Here is a 23,237-nt window from a genome sequence, read left to right on the forward strand (position 1 = left end):
ACGTTGAATATCATACTGTTCGAATACCAACGCTCAAAGAAGAAATCGGCAGATACGCTGAAAAATACAAAGAAAGAACGGCAATAGATCCAAATTATTTGGCTGCTGAAGCGAGCAAAATTCTCCTGGAAAAAGACTAAAAAGAGAACTCCCAGTGACTTCTCTAAAGAAATAAAATAGTCAAACTCGAAGCTGGTATCCCGCTGAGGGTAGCCATCCACATGTTACATATAAATGAAACTAGAAAAATTTACCGAATGCCTAGTTGGACTAATTATAAAATCATTAATTATAAAATTATAAAAAAAAAAATAATGTTAAGGAAATGCCCAGTTGGGCAAATTGTAAAGTACAGATTAAATAATAATAGAGCAAAAAAATACTGTCAGGGAAATGCCGAGTTGGACAAATTGTAAAGTACAGATTAAATACTAATATAGAAAAGAAAATACCGTTAGGGATTTGGAGTGGTCATTATACTTAGGTTGCCATTGTACACTGTTAATATGATATAGATATTAACCATAAATTGTCGATGTATTTAAATAGTGAATATAACGTAAATCATCAATTGTCGATGTATTTAAATAGTGAATATAACGTAAATCATCAATAAAAAATGGTTCAAATTGTAAATATAAATTGTTACTGTAAACTGTGAAATTAAATCTATGGCACATTTAAATCGACACAAATATCCGTTTATGACACGGACAGAATATCTGCCTTTCTTAAGAAGTCCGAATATTTCTGGAAAGCTCGAATTTCCTGGAAAAACCAATATTTCTTAGTTCCTAAGTTGTAAAGTTAGTGACGCGGTATCTTTTGAGGGTTTAATTTAAATACATTAAGTGATTCGATGGGTCCGCTTTAAAGTAAAAGTACATAAATAAGCAGTATCAGAGGATCTACGCTCAGCAGGGACACAATTACAAGATTGAAGGAAATGGATTACTGCCCCATAAAATCCATAGTAAGAAGAAAAATGATTCTTTATTCTTAATTCTTAATTAATTCTTAATTAGTTCTTAATTCCTCGAAATAAATAAATCAATTACACGTAACATTACTCGGCATCTTTAATCTATCTCCACCTTGAGCGTTAAAAGCGTGCATAGTTCGCGATATCAATCGATCAGTTGCAACCTGACTGATCATCACCTAGTTGAGAATTCGCAACACATACAGTCGATTAAATATTATGGCGACTGAGAAGATGTATTCGTCTCCATTTTACAGTATCCTATGGGATGCAAATGTAATTGCACGGATGTAAATCCGTTGACTTCGCACCATGATCATTTTCGAAGGAATTTCTTAATAATTGGTATTCCGTGCGTGCGGTTACGCTAACCGAATGGGATTACCTTCGTTCTTTTCAATGACGTCATATCCAATGCGATTCGCGAATGAACGGGGAAATACCTAACACGCGACACGCGTTGTCGTGTAGCTTTAAGATCTGATAGCTGATGTCAGCAAATACATGATAATAGTATAGCATTATGCAAATTTCTTTAAAAACCATTAACAAACGTATTTATTTTAAAGCAATTAGTCTTCTCTGCATAATTTACAATTTTTATTGTAGAAAATCTGACTATTAGAATCGGCTTCGAACGAATGCAATGTCGTTAAAAGAGAATGAAATTTAAATTGCTTAGTTAATTACATAGGTTAAATCGAAAAATTCATGATAAAGGTTTTTCAACGACTCCGTTAATTTCTCTCGCGAACTTGTTATCATCTAAAGACGTTTCATCTGAATTAACATCGATTCCACTACTACATCGCCGATTCGAGACAACTGTCTGGGTAATATTATTATTTTCCTCACCTTATCCCTCCAGTTTCAGAGTGATTTCATCAGATAGTGAGGAGTATATCTCGGTTCGTGTAGAGTTTATTACTCCTTCAATTTAGAGAATCGTAGATGCACATGATGCAGCGATTTTAATTTCACGCGGTGCGCGGTTGATAATCGACTCCTTTTTCCTAGAAATCACTGTAAATACGCGTATTGACACTTTTTGACGTTGAAACGTCTAGCAACGCGACTTACGAACGTCTTTCGCTAGGTCATATCCGATGTGATACGCGAGTCGGTTGAAGACTAATTTGACGAGGACAGTCATTAGAAACGTTAACACAAAGTATAGGTAGTGCACAAAGTATAGTAGTATAACACAAGTATATATATAGGTCGAGTATGTGTGTTCATATTTACGTTTCAAAATATAATTACAGTACAGTTGATTTTACTTTCTATTGAAGGGGTAAGATCGAAGAGGTAAGCAAGTCTAACTGCCGTGTCGCGCTTGTCTATTCGTTATACAAAGATCAAACAATTATAATTTAAATCGAAATACGCGCAGCTAAGTAAATATATAATTTCGAGATCAAATGATTATATTTTCGATTTTGATTACGTTAAAGTATCTAAAAATGCAATGAAACTGAATTAGCCCGCGTTCGTCAGATAATGAATTAACTGTTCCGATATCGTCACCGTGAAAAAAACAATAACCTACTCGCTGATATTTGGCACTTTTCGCTCATTAAAATACTCCAATGTAAACAAGCTTTATAGCATTTTTATTGCCGGTTGTAAAACGTGTGAATCCTTTCCACGATTTGTGTGCTATAATCAGCATTATAAAATGCGTTATGCACCGTCTGATTAGCAGCGAATTTCCACGAGCTTACTGTATTTAATATCTTTATTTTCGTTTTTTTTTCCTTTGTTTGGAACGATACAAATGATACTTCTATTGCATTTATCTTATTGTTAGAGCATTATCACGATGTATTTTTTAGGAATGTGAAAAATAGAGATTTCCGATGTATCTATTGTTTATTGATTTTCAAACAATTTTTTTTTTTTTTTAATTTTACCGCGTTGTGTAACAGTTTGTACACATAGTGTAGTCACTGTCTTAGATTTCAAGAAAATGTATTGTTATTCTCGATACAATGTTCTTATTTAAATAACTACGATAAATTAAGGAAACATTGATTCTCAGAAACGCGAGGAAATAAAAATGTCCGTATTCATTTGTATTCCAAAGAAGTAATTCTAATCTATCCCCATTGTTACCTCTCGTTCTTTTCAAGGAGATTATATAAAAAAACTGATTTTCCTAACAAGATTTTCTAGAAGGATAAAGCTATTTATTACTAAAGATTATATCGACTTACGTGCAATTTAAAATCTCAATTGCCATCGACTTTAAAACGATATCTTCAGAAAGTATTTTTTGTAATATTTGATCATGAGAAAGATACTTACTGACAACCTTCAGTCGACGGTACGTTGAGAGCCTTGTTTGTTGCAAGTAACAATAATTGTCATTGATAATAGAGATTAAAATAATAAGAAATTTCTGTTGTAAGTATCACGAGAGCACATATGGTAATATAATAAAAATTAAGATAATCGTTACTATTTTCATTGATCTAATGTTCAGTTAAGATATAAACTCGAGTGTCGTGGCGTAAATGATTGCGATATTTGATTTTATCAGTTCCATGAATGATTATATTTAACTGGTGCTTTATCAAAATCTTTATCGGCGTGTTCTCAATTGGAATATCATTACTTTCTTTTTGCGTGTGACGCACAAAACATTCGGATGTATAATATCTAAGCTGACATATTCTATAATCTGAGACTATAATCATTTAATAATTTTGATAAAACGCATGCGATTGAAACGCATGAGATAAAAGCGTACATTTTTTCCAATAAAGATCTCGAATGAAAAAGATTGAAAGGAATTTATTGATACGCGGATTGAAAGGGATTTTATTGATTATATGACAAGAGTGAGGAACAGAGAATGAAACGACAGAGTTAATGATTATTAGACTATATTATTGGACGTATCCAACTATTCTTGACTAACAAATAATATTTATCGACGAACAACGAACTTCTATGAACTTACATTGTAATTTCTTGAATATTTTGATTTTTCGCTCCTTTGATTTTTGTACCCTCGGTCGTGTCAGAACAAATGTTAACAACAATTTTAAAGTGAATGTCAAATCTAATTGATGAACATTAATGTAATGAAGCTGTTTACGTGTCGCGTTGTAATCTCTCAAAGGTTTCAGATGATATCTTTCGCTCGATGGTAAAAGCATTCATTGAAAGAAATGTACATACAATAGCTTTTCTGAGATATTGTATACCTAACTTATATAAAAGAGCTTGTATGTGTCTCAGGATGGAATTTGATCAATTTCTGTATATTTGCATTAGATTGAAAGAATGAAGCTGTGGTTGCACAATACACGTTTTTCCATACAGGTCAGGTATACTGGACACGTTAAAAATTGTCTCTTTCGATCATTCGACTCGCATTTACTTTGATTCTCTCGCATATACATATTATTCGCAGATATAAATACTCCATAATTTGTTTATTTAATTTCTCGTATATTAATATCAATTTTCTTTTTATTCCCCGAAAAGAAAGTCGAAACATAATATAGAGCAAGGTATAAATATTAGAACCTCTATCGTGTAAATATTTATAAATATATGTATTTAGATGAAAGCATTACATTAGGAACATTCGGTTTGCTGTATTCTAACGTTATGTTACAGCTCTCGTTACGCTTAAAATTATGGATCTCTTGCCTTTCTCTTTTTTTTCTTTTTTCGTCTTTTAAAGAATCGGTAGTCCTCTTTGCTCGATAAAACATTCTATTGCGTAAAAAAGATATTCTTCTATATTGTGAAAAAGTTTTGTATCTTCGCCGTATTGAGGAAGGTCTACTCTTTCTCTCGTTCGTTCTCTCTCTTTCTCTCTCTCTCTCTCTCTCTCTCTTTCTCTCTCTTTCTCTCTCTTTCTCTCTCTTTTTCTCTTTTATTTGCAAAAATAATAATTTTGTATATTTTGGATTTTTCCAAAAAAATATTTTGTTGCGAGTATGTTCTTAACTTGTTTAACTTTATTTATCTCTATCTTTTATCATTTTTTCTGTTCGTTTCGTTGGTAATGACTAAGTAGCCGGCTTAAAAATTACTGATCATATCAGACGAATGTAATAGTCTTCTGTTTTAATGTTCCTTGTCACAGTTGTTCGTAATTAACATACTGGTCTGTATATAATTAGACAAAATGACGTCGAATTCTTGCGATGACCGTTCATTATGCATACACACACATAATCTGCGCACCTTTTGTCCGTAGATATACGCATATATTTTAATAATTCGTCATCGAAACAATATTTACTTGTACTTGTGGTTCACCGAATAGATACATTCATTTTAATTACACTATTTCACCATTATCCGCTAAGAGAGAAACAACTAGGGGACCCTGAATTGTGATACTTATCGATCGAATATATTCTTAAATATTTATCGCGATTGGATAGTAGCTCCACGAATCGCCGTTTTACATTTAACGATTAATTTTGATTTCCGCTCAATGACTTATCCCACTATCCATGTTACGTATTACGATACCCTTATCAGTTAGATATAATTTTGCCGCTTAACGGTATTGCTTAACTTTATAGTGTACACAGTTCGCACAATTCACACGCGTACATACATACATACATGTTTTGTTGTTTAGAGAGACGTAAAAACAGAATTTCTAAATGTGTGTACATATAACCACACCGTTGATCTAGAGCCTTGTGACAGGGTCATTCCTTCCAATTATAACATTAACGCGTGGTGTAACTTCGATTAAGTAAAGCTTAACTTAGGAACGTACGTTTATATAACACGTTAATAGGAACTTAATAAGTTGTCTTGTATCACGTTACCACATCATATCATTTCCGTGCGAAACGTTTTCATCAGTGATATTTACAAGTTACCTAAGTATGTCTCGAGCGCCGAATTTTTGCGCGTCAATAACCTATTCTTTTTGCTCCTCCACCCATGGAGTACGACACTCGTGTCGCATGTTTCAGTCAAAAAACATGGATAATTAGTTGTTACGTCAGTTAAGAGTTAATTGTAGAATATGTTGTGTCATGCACATATTTCTGTGCGTTCGGAAATTTTTGTAGCGCTTGCGTAATATTTTCAACCGAAGAAGTATTATTGTCAGGTATTTTTCCAAGTTTATATAAGAGGAAACTTAAGTTTACTAGATCCTCGTATATGTATGTACATAATATATAAAATACAGTCGTTTCGAAGTTGTTTTGGCTGGAATGAAATGGTGAGGAGTAATTGTGTAAACTTAATGCGTTTCACGATCAACGCTAGAAATATCGGTGACTAAAGTATAAACCTTGTACCAAGAAAATCAAAATAAAAAACGAACAAGTAAGCTTTCGTTCGTATTCCTTAAATTCCGAATAACGTACCGTTGTAAGTGTATAAAATTTGTATGAAAAATTCTGATTGGTCGTTTTCACTACTATGATAGATTCTAGTGTTAGAATTAACCACCTACCGGTTTCAACCAGGTGCCACTCCGCGTAACAAACTTCCAAACAAAAATATCAAGTACGAGCTCGCACGTTATAGTTTACCACCACGCGTCTTTAGGACTTGTATTTTGTACCCTTTCACGTTTCTTCGACCAAAATTTAATTTACGACTTTACCTGCACCTTTGTGTTTCTCGTTTACGCCGGATTTCATTAAAGCATAGAAAAGAGGAGGTGCGGAAAAGTGAAAGGCACGTGTCGCTTAAAAGGGGTGCACGTGAGTCGGTTCACCCTTCCGCTCGGTGGAGCCGATTCACAATGACTATGTTAATTCCTCGCGTTTTTTCCAACATCGACCCTAATTTCACGATTTCGATGCGTTCTACAAACTTTTCCTTTTTTTTCCCATCATTCTTGTCGCTCGAACCCTTGGTCGTGCGCGCGGTATTCCTCGGAACAGTGTTCCCATCTGTCGTCGTGGTCGTTCGTCGACAGGTCGTCGGAAAGAAAACAGGGGAGTGGCGGGTCGGTTACAATGGAGTTCGGAAACGGGCTCGTGTTAAGCCATGAGAGCGGCGGAGGGACGAAATCTTATAAAAGATTTCCAAAATATTGTGTAAATCGGCTGGGGTGCGTGCCAGCTGAAAATTTGGGGTGAAATTCGTCGAAACGGTAAGCGTATGCCATGGCGCGCAGCCGGCACGCTTCACGCGCCACAACGCTGCTAAACAAATAAAGGGTTGTGCGCCTTTTCCGCGGCCCCTTTTTAAAACTCCGAAAACCGACCGTCGAACAATGCCGATATTTTCACCCCGTTCGGCCAAGTTTTTCTCGAATCGCGGATTTTGCTGAATATTCCCCACGGAAATCGTTGAACCGGAAAAAAGGGTATATACGTGTATGTGTGTGTACATATATGATTCGTAGAAAAAAGGAAAAAAGAGAGAAAGGAAAAGCGATCGTGTATTTGTCGCGCGGAGAAAAACGAGGGTGAGTTCGATGAAAGGATTCCGTGAATTTCAGCCTTTTTATTTTACGCGCACTCGAATTTTTTGTTCAATGTTACACGATTCTAGCAACGGTATTGTAAGGCAACTGACATCGATATTTCATTTCTCCGTAGCACGGTTTTCAAGGGAAGCTACCTTGATACGAGATTCGTCTATCGCGTTGCTTTGGCTATATTTTATATATTCGTCCGATGCGATGTCACGTGTTTACGTTCGAACGCGTACTCGCGATTTCGATGAAAATCGTGTCAATAGACAAGCTACTTGGTTCTGTTTTTAATCCTCCCGATAAAAAAGTTACACGTATCCTAGGACATTCTTCGCAGAAGAAAAGGCTAAATGACAAAGAACGTCGTTGAGACTCTACCGTACTTTGATTTGTGTCGAAATTTGTCTACGGTGAGCGTCCTTCTCTTCGGCGGTGACACTCTCATTCGTAAGATCGAACAATAGGGTTTCACGAAATTCGCTACGTAGCGAAATATTTCGCCGACCCTCATCTCGCCACGTGGATTCTTTTGATCGTTGAAGACGGCGGTCACGACTGTGTGTGGTAGTGTCCGTGGTGGCGAAATTATTACGGGGGGATGAAATTTCCAAGTTGTTGGACGATAGGGGAAAGAAAGTGAACGGTGAAGCCAAGGAAGAAGAGACGAAAGGGGCGAGTGTATCGAGAGGAGGGGAATGGATTCGAGAAGGGAGAGGCTTTGATAATTGCAATTCACTTCCTTGTCAGGGTATAAGCAACGTTGCGGTTGTGGTAGTTGATGAGTAGGAGAAACGGGGTGGACCAGGAAAGTGGGGGGGATGTGTACGGTTCGATACCTTTCTTAAATTTACCACGAACTTTGAGACGCGACCACCGCTACTATCACCACCATCGCCGCTGCCTTCGTAAATAATTGACGGGGGAACACAGGCAAAGATCCCGATTATTTTATCCTATGTAGGGTGAAAGGAAGCAAGTCGATAAACGAAACATCGGCCGCATTTGAAGCTTTGTTATATCGATGCAGTTCGCCTTCTTATTGAAATGTCAGTATTATTCTCTTAACATACTCTGACAATGCCGTCGCATTGCATGTACTGTTACCTCGTGTACAATTTTGCAAGGTGAACATGTAAATGGAAAATATGGCAACGCTTGAGAAAATAAAAAATGTCGTTTCACGTTTGCCCTTGGCAATACTTGAAAAATACAAGGTATCGATGTATTAAAAAAAGAAATATACATATATATATATATAGGTACGTTCTATCTTGAAAAGACTTATTGTCGTTGGATTCTTAGAGAACGAAATAAAGAGAGATTTATTTCATCTTTTTATGGTTTTGTTATTTTCTTCTCTACTTTATTTATTTTTTGATTTTCATTCATCTCTATTTTAAAAAAACCAATTTCCTCGTATGGTTTCTCTTCATCGAGGCTGGTTAAGGTTGTTATCGATAATTAATACCCCAAGGCGAACGATAATGAAAAATTGGCGGTTCTTTTGTCTATAGGAGGGAATGTAATTCCCCTCCATATATATTTCCCCGTTTTCGGAGCTCTTGGAAACCACAAGATGTTATTGATTTTTATACATATCCCCGGTGGGTGTGGGTGGGTAGACGTCCAATTTTCGGTGTGTACGTACGTTTGTGTGTTTACGTACGAGAGTAGGGGCTAGCTGTGTGTCATTTACTCATTGGTGGTCGTTGGATCGAGAGAGATAGAAACTGTTGCCTTCCGCCTTCCCTTTTCAAACCGTTGACTCCGGCCATCAACCAAAAAGAAAACTCCGATATAGCGCAAGCGTTTCACGTCTTTGGATCGTGCTCTCCCCCTCACTGAAAATTGACCAACCCGCTTTTCCTTTCGTTTGCCCATAAAATATTATCCCTCGCTATGCTCACGAAGAATCATCGAGAAAGGGAAACTCTTTCTTTCTTCTCTTTCCCTCCGTCTCTCCTCGCGTTTCCACCCCTCTTTTTCTTTCCAATTTCTCTCCCCAATTCTACGTTGTTGCGAGTGTGATGAAAAAAAAAAAAAAAAAATTGTACTGGAAAGGAAACCGGATACGGTCATGTTTGACTTGTACTTTTTGTTCGATAAAGCGACAAAAGTGCGGGACACGCGAGCAATTTGTCACATTTAATTTGTCAGGGCACCCTTTCGCATCGCGTTGAAAAACTCGTAGGAGTGGCACCTTTTAAAACGCGGGGCAGCGAAATTGATCGATCTGACGTGCATTGACGTTTGAGTAAATTGAATTATACAAGTTGATGTCGTGCAACGGCAAAACAGTAAAACTTTAATGGGAACGTAAAAGCGGTTGGTTTCAAGTAACTATATAAATAAGAAACGAAAGGAAACGAAAATCATATAAAACAGAACTTAAAGAAATGAAAAATACTTTATTTATGCACACCGTTACGATCGTACGTGTATAAATTATAATAAATAAATTGAAATAAATATATAAAATAATACAAAATGGGAAACAACAAAGGAAGAACTTCCTTATTTCGCAACCTTATATAAAAATATACGATCGATCTTGTATATCAATAAACCATCCAAGGTTAGTTATATCGTGTGTATTCATATTATATATTTATATGTATATGATTCTTTGACTGTGTCGTGTGACTAGAACAGTTTCTGGAATTGTAAATTCTGTCCAAAATGACTAGACGGGCTAAAAATAATTTCTCTAGACGCGCAGAACACTTTATATGAAACGATACGCTTATTAAACACGTATGATCATATAATATTATAATACAGATCATATATATATATATATATATAAATATATATATATTCATTTATATATTTATATATATATATGTATATTTATATCATCTTTTTCGTTTAAGTACGAAACGCGCTTAGCCTATGACGTACTTACTTAATTTTTCAGTATATATAATCAATATATATATTGTATATTATATATACATATATATTAAATATATTTCGAGTTTATATCATTTTAATTTAAACTGGTAAAATTTGATTTTGCGCTCAATTATGTTAGTCAAGGCAATACTCGTTTCGGGACACGCCGCTTGCAGTGAAATTTCATGATCCCCGATGGCTAGGATCGTCATGATTTTCTTTCCGTACACGTTGACAAGGGTCCGTGAGTTTCCATGAAATTCCGCGAATTTCTATCAAAAATGGAACGAAGAAAGAAAAGCTGTTCTACACAATGAACCGTGATATTTTATCGCGTAATCATTCGTACGTGGCGATATAAATCGCACGCAGCACGTGAAAAACCATGACGCCCCCGGCGTTGCTCTCGATTTATTATCGACTGCGAGTCGTTACAATAATTAAAATCTACGACCCTCGTTGCCGCGCACGGGCCATTAAGTGCACAATACGCATAGTTCCATGGGATGCAATTAAGAGGGTACCGATTTACATGGACGCGTGCGTTTTGCATGTCACCGTTCGTCCGTGGGGCGAGAAAAATGGTGAAAGGGAGAGAGGAAGGACAGGATACGTGCTATCCACCCTCCTCCCCCTTCGTTTGGCTCGTTTCTGTCGGACTTTTTCGGAAAAATCCCGGCCAAGGTCACGACCTTTTTCCTACATGACCTTCACACAAGGGGACCAGATGTGAGACCGTTTGCCCGGACCCAACTCGCCATCTCGACAATGCCACTAAAAATTCTCTCCGTCTTTTTTCCTCTTTTTCTTTGATCGCCGGCTCTTCTAATTTCCGTACCCCTCATCTGTACATTTCGTTCGTTCTTTCTCTCTTCTTCTCTCAATAGATTCGTAATGGCCGATTCCTCCTCTGGCTTCCCCTAAAATATGTTAATGCACGCGTGCGCGCATACTAATTCAGGCGTATTTTCGCCGAAAAACCTGGACGTGTCCTATTAAATGACGCGGTTCTCGAATTTCAGCTGTCCCAGGGAAATTTTTATGGGTGCTGAGACAAAGGTCGATCGAGACTACCGTTTTTGCTTCCGATGTGCCATAAATCTAGATCGCGCGGAACGCGTTCTGGCCTGATGACCGTTCGCGTTTATCGAATCGCTACTGGATACCGTCCGTTTTGTTCGTGTCGATATACGTATATTCAATGGCTGTCCGGTTCGTCTCGCGGTCGATACAGTCGGATTTACACTGTTTTGCTTTAAAGGAACACGGCGAACGAACGCTGCTGTCATCCTGATTTTCTTTCGCCGATGAAACCAAAGTGAAATAATGTAAGTCGGCTTAAGCTACCGGGTGCCGTTTGAAATTCCCTTCCGAATTAACGTGCCTATGTCGTTTATTGGATATAGGAAAGTCGCCGAAACGAGCCGCGTTATTATACCATAATCCAGGGTTAACAATGCGTAGGCGTGCGTCGCAGGCGGAAACGTAACGCGCCTGTTTGTTGATCGAAGGGACCCCACCGGTGCAAAGAATGCATTTTGGGAGGTGAGGTAAGTTCGGAACGGCTGCACGCCTGGCTATCCACTGGTCACACTGTAAAACCAGCTGTCTTTTACAACGTTTCGATCGAACGTTTGCTGACCGTTAACCGTGAAAGAATTGGAAACACGGTTATAAAATACTGTGCGATCAATCATGTAACCTTTTTGCATCTGTGCGTCTTCTCTTTTACTTTTTTATGCTATGTACTTTTTACAAATTTTGGATATTTTTTAATTTTGTATATATCTTTCTATATTGAAATTTAAATAACACGCGACCATATCGAAGAGCGTTATAACCGGTGAGGTCGATCGTCGCGGATAAGAGTGGTACGATTACACGAACGGTAAAGAGAAAGAGGAAACTGCCATTACGAGATCGAGAGGATTATCGTGGTACGAATTGTTTTCTGTATATACTGACGACAGAAATAAACGACATCACATCGTGGACACTCGAATCGTGTCCAACTTCTATTCGACTCTTTTATATGGCGATAACGAAATTTTGATTCTCAGTTTCTTCAGCTGCAAGGCACGAGGTTGAGACATCATTTCGGAAAGGAACTTTACGTTTCCGACATCGTTGGGGTAACGTTTGCTATTTCTTGTAAACGACTAGACTATGTAAGATCTTACTGTTTAAATAGTTTAGATAGATAATCAGAGAGGTGCATACAGTTTTAATCGTTTAAAATTTAAAGAAACGGGTATCGTACAGTCGAATATCTCTCGAGTGGTCGTTTTGTCCCTTCTGAAAACGGGAAGAGATCGATTGGTGTATATTTGATATCCGCGGCTTGCGAAACGTTATATCGATATATTTATTTTAATTCTATGTAATGCGTTGGCTGTGTATACGATTGTACTTTTTGTTGCGGGTTATACTGTGTCGACCCTGAGTTGATTGGCTTTCACTGCTCGTTGATACTTAAATATCGTAACCATAGATTTAATCATGCTTGCCTCACAGTTATCGTAATTACGCTTCTTTCGTCCTCCATTTTTATCGTTACCTCTTTTTCCTCACGTTATTCATCATATTTTAACGCGTTTACATATAAATACTTCTATAAATCTTCTTCCCTACCTTTCAACTTTGCTTATACATATATGTATATATATATATATATTTATATATAAAATATTGACTAGCACAATCGCGAAAAATGAAAAACCACCGGTATATCGATACAGTTAAGTATTAACGACGCCCGAATATCGAGATGGCGTCGCGTAATTCTTTCGTTTCCTTCTCTGTCTTGTATCGCTCGTAATTCCTGGACTTGAGCAAAAAGCAAAATTGCGGCATTACGAGAATAATTAAAACGAACAAAGGAGGCTGTTGCTCGAAAGATTAGACACGATCTAGTATACTCTCTTCGGAGGTCGGTCACATTTAAAATAGGAACTTTTTCGATCACACGTTCGTGTCGGTTATACAATTATATTATGTACAATAAAACGTTCCGGAATTGGAACAGTATAACAACGTGGCTCTCAAATGCGGGTTCCGTTTTCTCATTCTGTTCTTTGAAAGAAATAGAATCATGGAATTTTGATAAGTACTCTCTACATATATATGCGATATACGTCGTGATAAGAGTCATCGAACAAGCGAAAAAAATAGGCTAATACGCGGACGCATTTCTTAGATCCTCGTTCATTGTACGAGAAAAGCGTAGGATGAAAATTCGTCGGCAAATATCCAGGAAATATATGTAGTGAATCGTTTTCACCAAGATAGTACGCGTACGTTAAACGATGAATGAGTTGAACCCTCGACAAGCCACGTATATGAAAAATATATAAACTTTCGCTAACTATTTTCTTATACTTTACGTAGGAACTGATAACACGTGCTCAAATCGCAGACGTAGAAACAAGTTGTAAAATCCATAGGAGTAGATGCGAAGAAGGAAGAGTTTCAAGCAGGACTGAGGGTGAAGGATGCAGTGAGCGCGTTGTTGATTCGCGATTTAACCGGCAGATAGACCAAAGCCGGCGCGAACCGTTTTTCCGAGCTGGATTCCTCTCCAGCTTGCATCGTGTCCTGTTCTTCGATTAAAAATGGCTGCATGATCGTTTTATCAGGATTGGAATTCATATCCTGTGGCGTTGCGTAGCAAGCTGGTACCTTATGTTTGTTGGCAACGTCTTTCAAAGTTCTGCTAAGCTCGGCGAGCACGCTATCGGTAGGATCGCTGATCGTTTTGTGATCTTTTCTCACGTGCTTCTTAATTCTATTTAAGTTGGTCGTCGCGTAACCGCACTGTGCGCACTTATATACACCATGAGGAGTAACTTGGACCGCTGTTTCGTCCTGTTGTTTGTTTCTCATCGGTTCGGGAATATTTTGATTGGTGGTAATTTGTGGACTGTTCCTCGTATGGTCCTCCTTCGCTTCCAGATCGAATTTCTCTTTGGCCTCGTTCAATTTCTCCGCGTCCAGACTTAAATTATTAAGCACAGGGGGTTGAAAATGAGGCAGCAACGTGGGAAATTGGTGCGACGTGAGGAGATGCTGATGCAACATTTCCGGCTGATGGAAACCTTGGGAGCAAATCGGACATTGAAGCGATTTTTCTCCTTCGTTGTCACGGGAATTCACGTGAGACCTCTCGTGAAGGAAGAGAAACGGTAACACGGTGGTCGTGAAATTGCAATAGGAACAGCGATAGCTTTTCATCTGTTGATCTTCGGAAGATGACCCTAGTAAATTTGACAAAACTTGATTACCCAAACCAGTGTAGTCGGCAGATTTGATTTGCCGTGAGATTTCAAATCCATTCGGTATCTTCAAATTCGAGCTCTGTTGAGGGTTTTTCGATATTACATTCGCTGTTCTATTCCCTGATTTCGGCGTTGTTTGATATTGTTGCTCCATCTCGCGCCATTTATCGATGCCTGTTTTCCCATGATCACCCATCAGGTGAGCCTTTAACCACTTTATACTACGGAACCTTCTGCTACAGATTGGACAAACCTCTGTAAAGTGGGTGAAATATCTGTGACTGAGATCACCGAGTTGCTCCGGCTTCAAAGCAGCATCGTCCACGTTTGATGCCTCGTGGGTCTCTTGTTTTACCGAACTGGGAATATTTTCGTCGACTATGCCATGAGTGTTGTGCTTGTGAACGCGTAAAAAGTATTTGCTGCACAGCTCCTTGTTGCAAATGTTGCATATTACGCCACCGATCTGGGCTCCATTTTCAATCTCAATACCGTGCATTCTCTGCATATGCGTCTTCATGAAGTACTTATTGCATAATTCCTTGTTACATATCTCGCAATAGCTCGATGTTGGCGTCATCGACGTTACCTTTCTCTCGGTTGGAGTTTGGCTGGTCGAATTCGAATTGGTCGTCGTCGCTGTGGTCGTAGGAGTTTGAGGAATGGTATTCGAAACCGCTGGTTGATGTTCGTCGGCGATATGTTTCCTGAGAGCGTCTTGACTCGCGTAATCTTTTCCACATAGGGCGCAGAACGCTGAGGTTGTAGTTAAGGGTGACTTTTCTTGCGGCGAGGATGTTGAATCTTCTTGGATGGCGCCGTGTTCCGTTATCATATGAATATGCAACGCTGCTCTGGTCTCGCATTCTTTTCCGCACACGTTGCACGATAATCCCTTGGTAGGCTTGAGTCCGTTCAGTTGCAACAGCATCGTCTGCAATTTTTGAAGATCCTCCGAGATCGAATCGTTCCGTTGATCGGATATATCTAGCTCGCACTCTTGCCTAGGCGATTGTTGTTCCTCGCTCTCGTGCATCTTCCGACAGTGAGCTTGATACAGGTCAATCGTCTGGAAACGTATACCACATAACTTGCACTCGTAATCGTCGACGACTCGATCGTTCGATTCTGTGCTACCAGGATTCTCCGTCACGATCAGATTTAACGGACTGGTCTGCACTTGATGCCAACTGGCCGCTGTCCCTGGATTGCTAGGCGATCTTTCGTTGTCCTGAATGATGATACCGTGCCTCTTCATTTTATGAGTCCGTAGGAAGTACTTATTACAGTACTCTTTACAACATATCTCGCAAAACGCTTCTGGATTTATAACCCCTAAACGACGAAGTCGATCGGCGCTGAAACCAGACTCTCGTGCCTGTTGAATCGATTGAGGCGATAGATGTCTGGGTGCTGGTACGAACGTTGCATCCTCTTGTTCTATCCCGTATTCTTGCTTAAACAGCGCTTCCATACCGCCGAGACTATCTCTCGACGTATCCCTGTCCTCTTCGTTTTGCGACAAATTGATCTGAGACTCTTGCGATTGATCCAATGATTCAACGTGCATCTTTTGTTTGTGTTTACGCATCGATTCCTCGTTTTTGAAACGTTTCTGGCAGAGATCACACGCGACGGTCGGCGTGGGTGGTGTCGCGGGCAGTTCTAGCTTAACCATGTTACTAGGATAGTTGGTAGGGAACAATGGTCCTGGAATGCTATTGTCGACGGTGCTGGGTCCCGGTGAATCGACGTAGATACCGTGCTTGTTCGCTTTGTGTGTCTTGAGGAAATACTTGTTGCAAAACTCTTTATTGCACAGATCACAGTACGCGTCCGGATTAAAGATCCTGACCGGCGTTGGTCCCAACGAGGGCCTGGCGATAGAACCGGAGTCCGTCAATGGGAACGCGGGCATAGGTAAATACTGCGCCAAGGTGCCAGGAAAGCCAGAAAGGATTTGCAAGTGGTTGGGTAAAGGTGGAATTTGACTCGCTGGCCCGGGCCAGGATTCTTCGTTCTGCGTCTGCATTTGTGCTTGCGATTGCACGTGTTGCCCGGTGGCTAGCCAGTTTATCGCGAAGTTCTTTACGCTAAGCAAATTAACGGGATTCTCGGATTGGTCCGGTTGCTGAGACGGTTCTTGTTTGATCGCGGAATTCGGAGATCTACTTTGACTTTGTTCCGAAATCTGATTCGCGGAACCGTGCTCATTCTCGAGGTGAACGTTCAACGTTTCCTTGTTATCGAAAAACTGACTACAATATTTGCAACGGAATTCGTTATTCAAGTTCTCGTCTCTTATCGATGATTGACTCGGTATGGGTGATTGCGACGACAGCTTACCTTCGCTGTCCTCGTCCTCTTCCTCGTCCTCGTTCGATTCTTCGTGCACACCGGGCATTAACGTCGAGGAGAATCTTACGGGCGTCGTTTGTTTTCGTCTCTTCTTCGGCCCTGTTGAGTCCGCGTCGAAACGAAGACGTTTCCTCGCGTCGCGTTCTCCGCAACTCGATCCATCGCTGTCCAATTCCGTCAATTCCGATATCGTCGTCGTCTCATGCGCCATCGTCGAGGACATTTTGCTTGGACGTGACAGGCCCAATCTCGTACCAGCTTATCGATTACTCGTCGTCCTGTTAAACAAAAATCAAACCGCCCCCCCTCTCGTTGTTATTGTTATTTGCATTCACGTAGCCTTGGCAATATTGTTCAAACGTCGCCGTATTTTTCTATCGTTGAATTGGTAACACGAATAATTAAAAAACGTGAAATCGAACGACGTCCCACTAATATATACGGTGGTATCGATGAATTCATCCATATTCCTGGTTTTGTTCCGTGGGTTCGTTTCTGTATGTACTATCGTGATTGCAGTTGGATGATATATACGGATGAAAATAGAATCGCCTAACGAGTGGCAGAGAAAGAAGTACACACGAGTTATAGGCCTTTACCTCGATGAGACACCCTATACGCGAATGGACACAGCTAGAAAAGGGAGACGTTTGGGGAACCTACTATATGACTCATATGTGCGCCCATACTTTAGGGCTGAATTCAGAGGATAGTACGAATATGCATTTCAGAAGCTCCGTAATTACTAATTGAAGTTGACAGACCCATGCCTCCTGTCACGAAATAATGGTCAGGTCATTGAACTGTGCCAGTTTCTGGCTAGTGGTAATGCTCGCGACGAGGGACAATATCGAAACGAGATTAGACAGAAATAAAGAGAATTAAACGATCATAGTACGAAAGTTATAGTAAGAGGGAAAAAGGAGGAAAAATTACAAAAGAGGAAAAAAATATGTCAAAGTTAGTATTAAAATTTTCTTACCAATATAAAAATGGATTCTTCGTAAAAGATTAAACGCCACCGTTTGAAATCGTCCGAGAAACATCTTTCTCTAGAAACCATCCAATAAACATCGCTGAATGTAAATAAAACGGCTCCGAAACAATACAATTCCATTGAGTATCACGTGGAACTTTATCGCGCATTTTTATCGGAGAAATCGCACGTAAACAGCACTTTCTTGTTGAAACTACACATAGCCACACGTTCACGCGACGAACAATCGTTTTCGCTGTCTCGCTTTTAAAGACGTCAAGAATGCTGGAAAGACGTTATTGGCACGTGGCATCAAGGAGGGTAGGTAAACCGTGGGGTTACCTCAGGATGGTGTTGGTCAAACGAGCCCTCGAAAGAACGAGCCACTCGATATAAATTTTACGATTTCTACGGAACGTCTCGACCAAACGAGGGGTTAGGAGGAGGGTATTTTTACTCAAGGATATTCGTTCGATCGTGCTGAAACTGTTTGGAGGGATCAAATTGGACTGAAGTTAGGAAACGAGTAGACGAGGGAAACATGGTGAATTCTTGAAAAGAGGCAAAAGGAACAGCTGCCCATGCTACTACGTATGCTCTCGATAGGAAGATCTTTAAAGATCTCGAAGAGGTGTTAATCTATGGTGTTCGCCACGCTTATGCCTCTATGAACTCTCTCAGGTTACTGTTAGGTGCAGACACGGTGTTCTATGAAGGGGATGTCACATCGTTCTCTCCCCTACCACCTTCGGAGAACTATCACACAAATATCCCCCACCATTCTAACGAAACATCGTTTGCTACATTCCCCAAACAGATGATTTTCGAAATGTTTCGATCGATTCCGCTCCGATTCGCGGATCAAAGGCCAATCACGTTCCATCGAAGAATTCGACGATTCAATGAAAAGGTGCTTTACGCTTATGTCATTATCCTGAAGATTTCGCTTTAATCTTTGAGTTACGTTTACGTATAATAGGATGTGATTTATTCTTTGTCATGTCTGAATCTTTTTACATCTAACAATTTGATATTTCTATCTTTTAATTTATGACCTTCAAAATTTTATTTTATATCTATTACGGTAATACAATTATAATAATTCGGGAATAATAAATATTATTTGCGATCGTCGTCTTTAGTTTTGATCGTAAAAGTTCAGATACATATATCGAACCTTCGAATCGACTACGACGTAGGATCGTTATTCGAAATTTGGGCGGCCGCCTGTCAGCCTACAGAAATTGGATTACGCGGGGCTTGAAAAACAAGCTGAGATAGAGAAGCGGAGGGTTGCGAGGCAGAACCCGCATTTCTGCGTAACATTTGACGGATTTTCGAAAAATACGCGTAAATACGCCCGTATGGTACGTCGATGCCCCACTATATCGTGGAAAAGCCTTTGCACCGTTTCTAGCCAAAATTGGATGAATGACATCGAACGAACGGGAAGGTTAGGGGAGCGAGGGGATTTTCATAGTTTTCGAAAGGGTGTCGAGAAAAACATGTTGTTAAAGAGTGGAAAGGACAAAAAGGGGAGGGAAGGAAATAACAATCGCGCGTTTTTGATACGAAGGGGCAGCTAGTGAAAGAGGTATTATCGTGGATGCACGTATTCTGCATATGCCTTTCTTCTGTTGCGATTCACTGAAATCGTTTCATAGCGTTGTTGCGTGGGCGTGTTACACGCGGTAAACAACGTTCTAACTTGACAGAATAACGATGCTGCGACAACATATGCCGCGTATAGCGTACGCGGATGCGTGGTAGTCGCAGCTGACTCTTTACCGACTCGTGAAACGATGGTACGATAAATTATGCGTTTTCGGTGAGGGTTTGCACGGTAATTAATATTGAATGCGATGAATCGATATGATTCGACGAAGCAACCTATACGAGATTGTTCGGTTAGGATGCTCGATACGTCCCTTCGTATTTTATTATATCTGTTTAACCTGTTTTCCTCGTAATTCGTTTGTTGGAAATATACGGGTATTAAGGAAAAAAAGAAAAAAAATGAGCGATGTAAGTATTTATGGAGATATGCGAGATAAGATTATTCGCGCGGTGATCATTGAACTTTTAAAGACAAACCGAACGTGAACGTCAATAGAAACTGGAATTTCTAGAATCGATAAGATGACGAGGAGGGTAAATTATGGAAGTATCGCGTTGGGTCGTTCGACCATCTCGATTCTTCTAGTGGAAAAAGAAAAGCTCGCGAAGTTTTTGCGTTGGTCGTCGCGTACGTGTGTCCGTTCGAACGGTAACCTGCGTGTGTGCGCGTGAGTGCGTTTATATGTGATTTCAGTAGAGGCCTATTGATCGAGCAGCGAACTTCACTGGTCCGCACACGCGCATAAGTCTGTCCGTAAACAAGACAAATATCATCGCGCCAGTACTGAAAATCTATCCACCCACCCACTCCTCTTTTCTTTAAACATCTAGCACGCTTCGTCTCTCCACTTCGACCTTCTTACGTGATTGACGTCTCTGTAATTGCGATTCACTGACATTCATCCGAACTGGTTGCATTTTGCTTCTAAAGTTTCAATAAGGAAATGAATTTGTAAAGAGACACGTACCTTCATTATACTGTTCAATGAATTACTTTACCTGCACTTATTTAAATTTTTGCAATGTATTTTGTAAAAAATTTGCCTTTTTTTCTCTTTTCAAGGATTTACCTCCAAAAATAAAAAAAATTGTTGGCGTGTTTTAAATTGAAAATTTGTTAACAAAATTTAAAAATATATGGACGCTGTTGAGTAGGACATTTTCTCTTAAACGTCTCATTGCATATTAGAAGATAGAAGTATATTTAAAAAAGGGTTAAACGCGTTCACGTGTTCGAGCTACATTAACTGAGTGACATGTTATATTCGTATCTGAAATAAGTATGTAAAAGGTGCGTTTCACATAAAGGTGGGGATCGCGGAAAGTTGGATCTGCGCAATGCGTGTCGTCAGATGAACCACGTGGAGTATTCGCATGCAAAAGACGTCGGCGGATATCGGACGGTCTCTTAGTCTTCGTTGAATGGGCAACGGTGTAGCGTCGTTTTAGAAATTCCATGTTCGAAGTTACTATTTTATTCTTTTTATTTAGACATTGATAATCTTAGTGAAGTAATCGTACGCGTTTCTACAATCCTTAAGCTGTTTCATGGATGACAAATCACTGTAAAAATCGCGAAGGTCGAACGTAAGAATGTAGACGATGAGTTGCGCACACTGTTGCACACGCGAAGTTTATTTTTCCGTGGAATAGCAGATGGAATGGGAAGAATTTTTCATCTTTGATTCTTTCGTAAAAGATAAGCAATGCTCGTATCGGTGACGATAGTCGGAAAAATTGCATGATAATGCGTTACAGTAGCCATTCGATTTATTAAAGATACACGATTTCAAGGAAATTTAGAACGTCTTCGTTAAGTACTTACCGTAATCAGAAGCAATTTGCCCACGTAAAAGAATTCAAAATGTTCACAATTGATTGGTTTCTTGTCATTATCCATTTCTTAATTATAGTGATACGGCGATGAATCCTTTTTAATAAACGAGGCACGAGCTTGCGACTGATAACGGCGACGATAACGACGATAACATCACTTTATTCACTGCGCACTGAAACACGAGAAAAACAATAGGAAACCTTTAAAGTGTTGTCTGAAAGACGTAATTAAGAATTTTCAAAATAGAAGGGGTGAAAAAAATGACGTTAGCGAGGAATTACGAGAGACGACAATTGCCTGCTGGTCTCTCTACTTACTATTGTTTTGGCCATCGTGCCACGATGGCGGCCATACTTGATATGAGAAAGTATCCCCCACATTGTCCACGGCCATCTACTAATTCCCCCATACACCCCCGCGCTGATTCAACCCCCATCCCCGCTACCGCCTCCATACCCTAGCTTCTAGTCCCCCCAGCGAACTCACCCCTTATTCCCTGCTACCCTCTTTCAAAGTCAGGGACGACGTCTTCTTAAGCTCTTGTTGGCTCTTTACGCCTTCTTCATCTTATTTCTTCTTGCTACAAGATTTAAGCTTTCGCTTGTAAGATCAATGTTCTTTCACATAATTTTTCTATGACGAACGTTTCTGTTTTATCGGCATCTTGATACGAAATTAACGTTAAGATTAGATCAACGATCCACATTGCACGCATCTTTGTGCGATATAAAGTTCATGTTATTTAGAAATTTCATTGTCATTCTTCATCGTAGAAGATGAAAAGATAAATTTCACGAATACGTAAGAAAACGGAGGGTATTTGGAGGAAGGTATCCGTCACTGAGAGTCTTTCTTCGTTAAGGCACTTCCTCCTCTCTCAGACTCACGCACCTGCACACACGTGCGTTAAAAAAGGTGCCCACCCACATGATCGCGCTCACCCACAGACGCGAACATATCCGCGCGTCTCTAAGCTATCACCGTCCTCCTCGCGACTCAGCACGAGCAGTCTTTTACCCCAGTTCACAGTCCTTCTTGCACCCCGAAGGTGGGCTTGGTGAGGGTAGGGGGTCCGAAAGAGAAGGGAGACGAAAGGGAAGAAGAAGAAAGGAAGCGAAGTGGAAAGAGAAAGTGAAGGAAAGCGGCGAAGGGCAAGGGGAAGCGGAAGGGCGCGTGGGGTGGCATTTTTACTGGTCACTCGGAATTCGGTTCTCCCACTACGCGGAATCAGATGACTCTCCCTTCAACCCCTCTGAACTTTCCATCTGCCTCGACCCTGTGTCACCCCACTTCAAGCTCCAACCCAGCGACTACCCTCACGCAGCAAATTAGTTTAGCCTCACGGACAAGTCCGGCCGGGTACGAGCCTCCTCTTAGGAGTTTCCTTCCATTCCACGGGAAATGACGCGCAGAATCTCGTGAGAGACACTCGCACCTACACGAAAGAGATATTTTTTCGAAAAGTACTCAAGGGAGCTCGTTCGATGACGAGCTGATGCTTTTTCTCCATTCTTTCCGCATTGCTGTCCCGATATTTTATTGCTAGATTTCAAAAACGAGAATTACGCTCTGAAAGAAAACGAACAATAGCCGTTAGTTCTATTTGTAAATACATATTTCTAACAAATAAAATGTTTATGCGATTTTTATTCGTTACATCTTATGTCGAAGCTACTAAAAACGTTACGTTAGTTTTAAAGAGCGATCAAAAAGAAAGTTCTTAAAAAAAAGGACAATGTTCATTAGCTTTATTGCTAAATATTGGATTGGCAACTAAGTGATTGCGGATTTTGACATTAGGTGGTATTGACAAAATCCGCAATCACTTAGTTGCCAACCCAATATGTATCTCGATTGAGTAAAATCATTACGCG

At 39.8% G+C, this 23,237-nt stretch overlaps 2 protein-coding genes across 11 annotated transcripts in view; one reads left to right on the top strand and one right to left on the bottom strand.

Moving 5' to 3' along the window:
* The window catches only part of LOC126918939 (cell adhesion molecule Dscam2-like), a 173,332-nt gene that overhangs the window by 10,326 nt on the left and 139,769 nt on the right, over nucleotides 1–23,237 (top strand). The gene's annotated exons all lie outside the window — the stretch shown is intronic.
* On the bottom strand, nucleotides 13,000–21,735 carry LOC126918950 (uncharacterized). Its single transcript, XM_050727562.1, has 3 exons — nucleotides 21,681–21,735; nucleotides 21,352–21,535; nucleotides 13,000–17,211 (listed from the first exon to the last, which is right to left on the bottom strand). Exon 3 carries the CDS (start codon nucleotides 17,154–17,156, stop codon nucleotides 13,770–13,772), a length of 3,387 nt encoding a protein of 1,128 aa, XP_050583519.1. The 5' UTR covers nucleotides 17,157–17,211; nucleotides 21,352–21,535; nucleotides 21,681–21,735; the 3' UTR covers nucleotides 13,000–13,769.

The sequence above is a fragment of the Bombus affinis genome, chromosome 7, assembly GCF_024516045.1.
Source record: "Bombus affinis isolate iyBomAffi1 chromosome 7, iyBomAffi1.2, whole genome shotgun sequence".
In the NCBI taxonomy this organism is placed as follows: Eukaryota; Metazoa; Arthropoda; class Insecta; order Hymenoptera; family Apidae; genus Bombus; species Bombus affinis.

Excerpts from the sequence above, each read along its gene's own strand:
- LOC126918950 (XM_050727562.1), bottom strand. The coding sequence starts at position 17,156 with ATGTCCTCGACGATGGCGCATGAGACGACGACGATATCGGAATTGACG.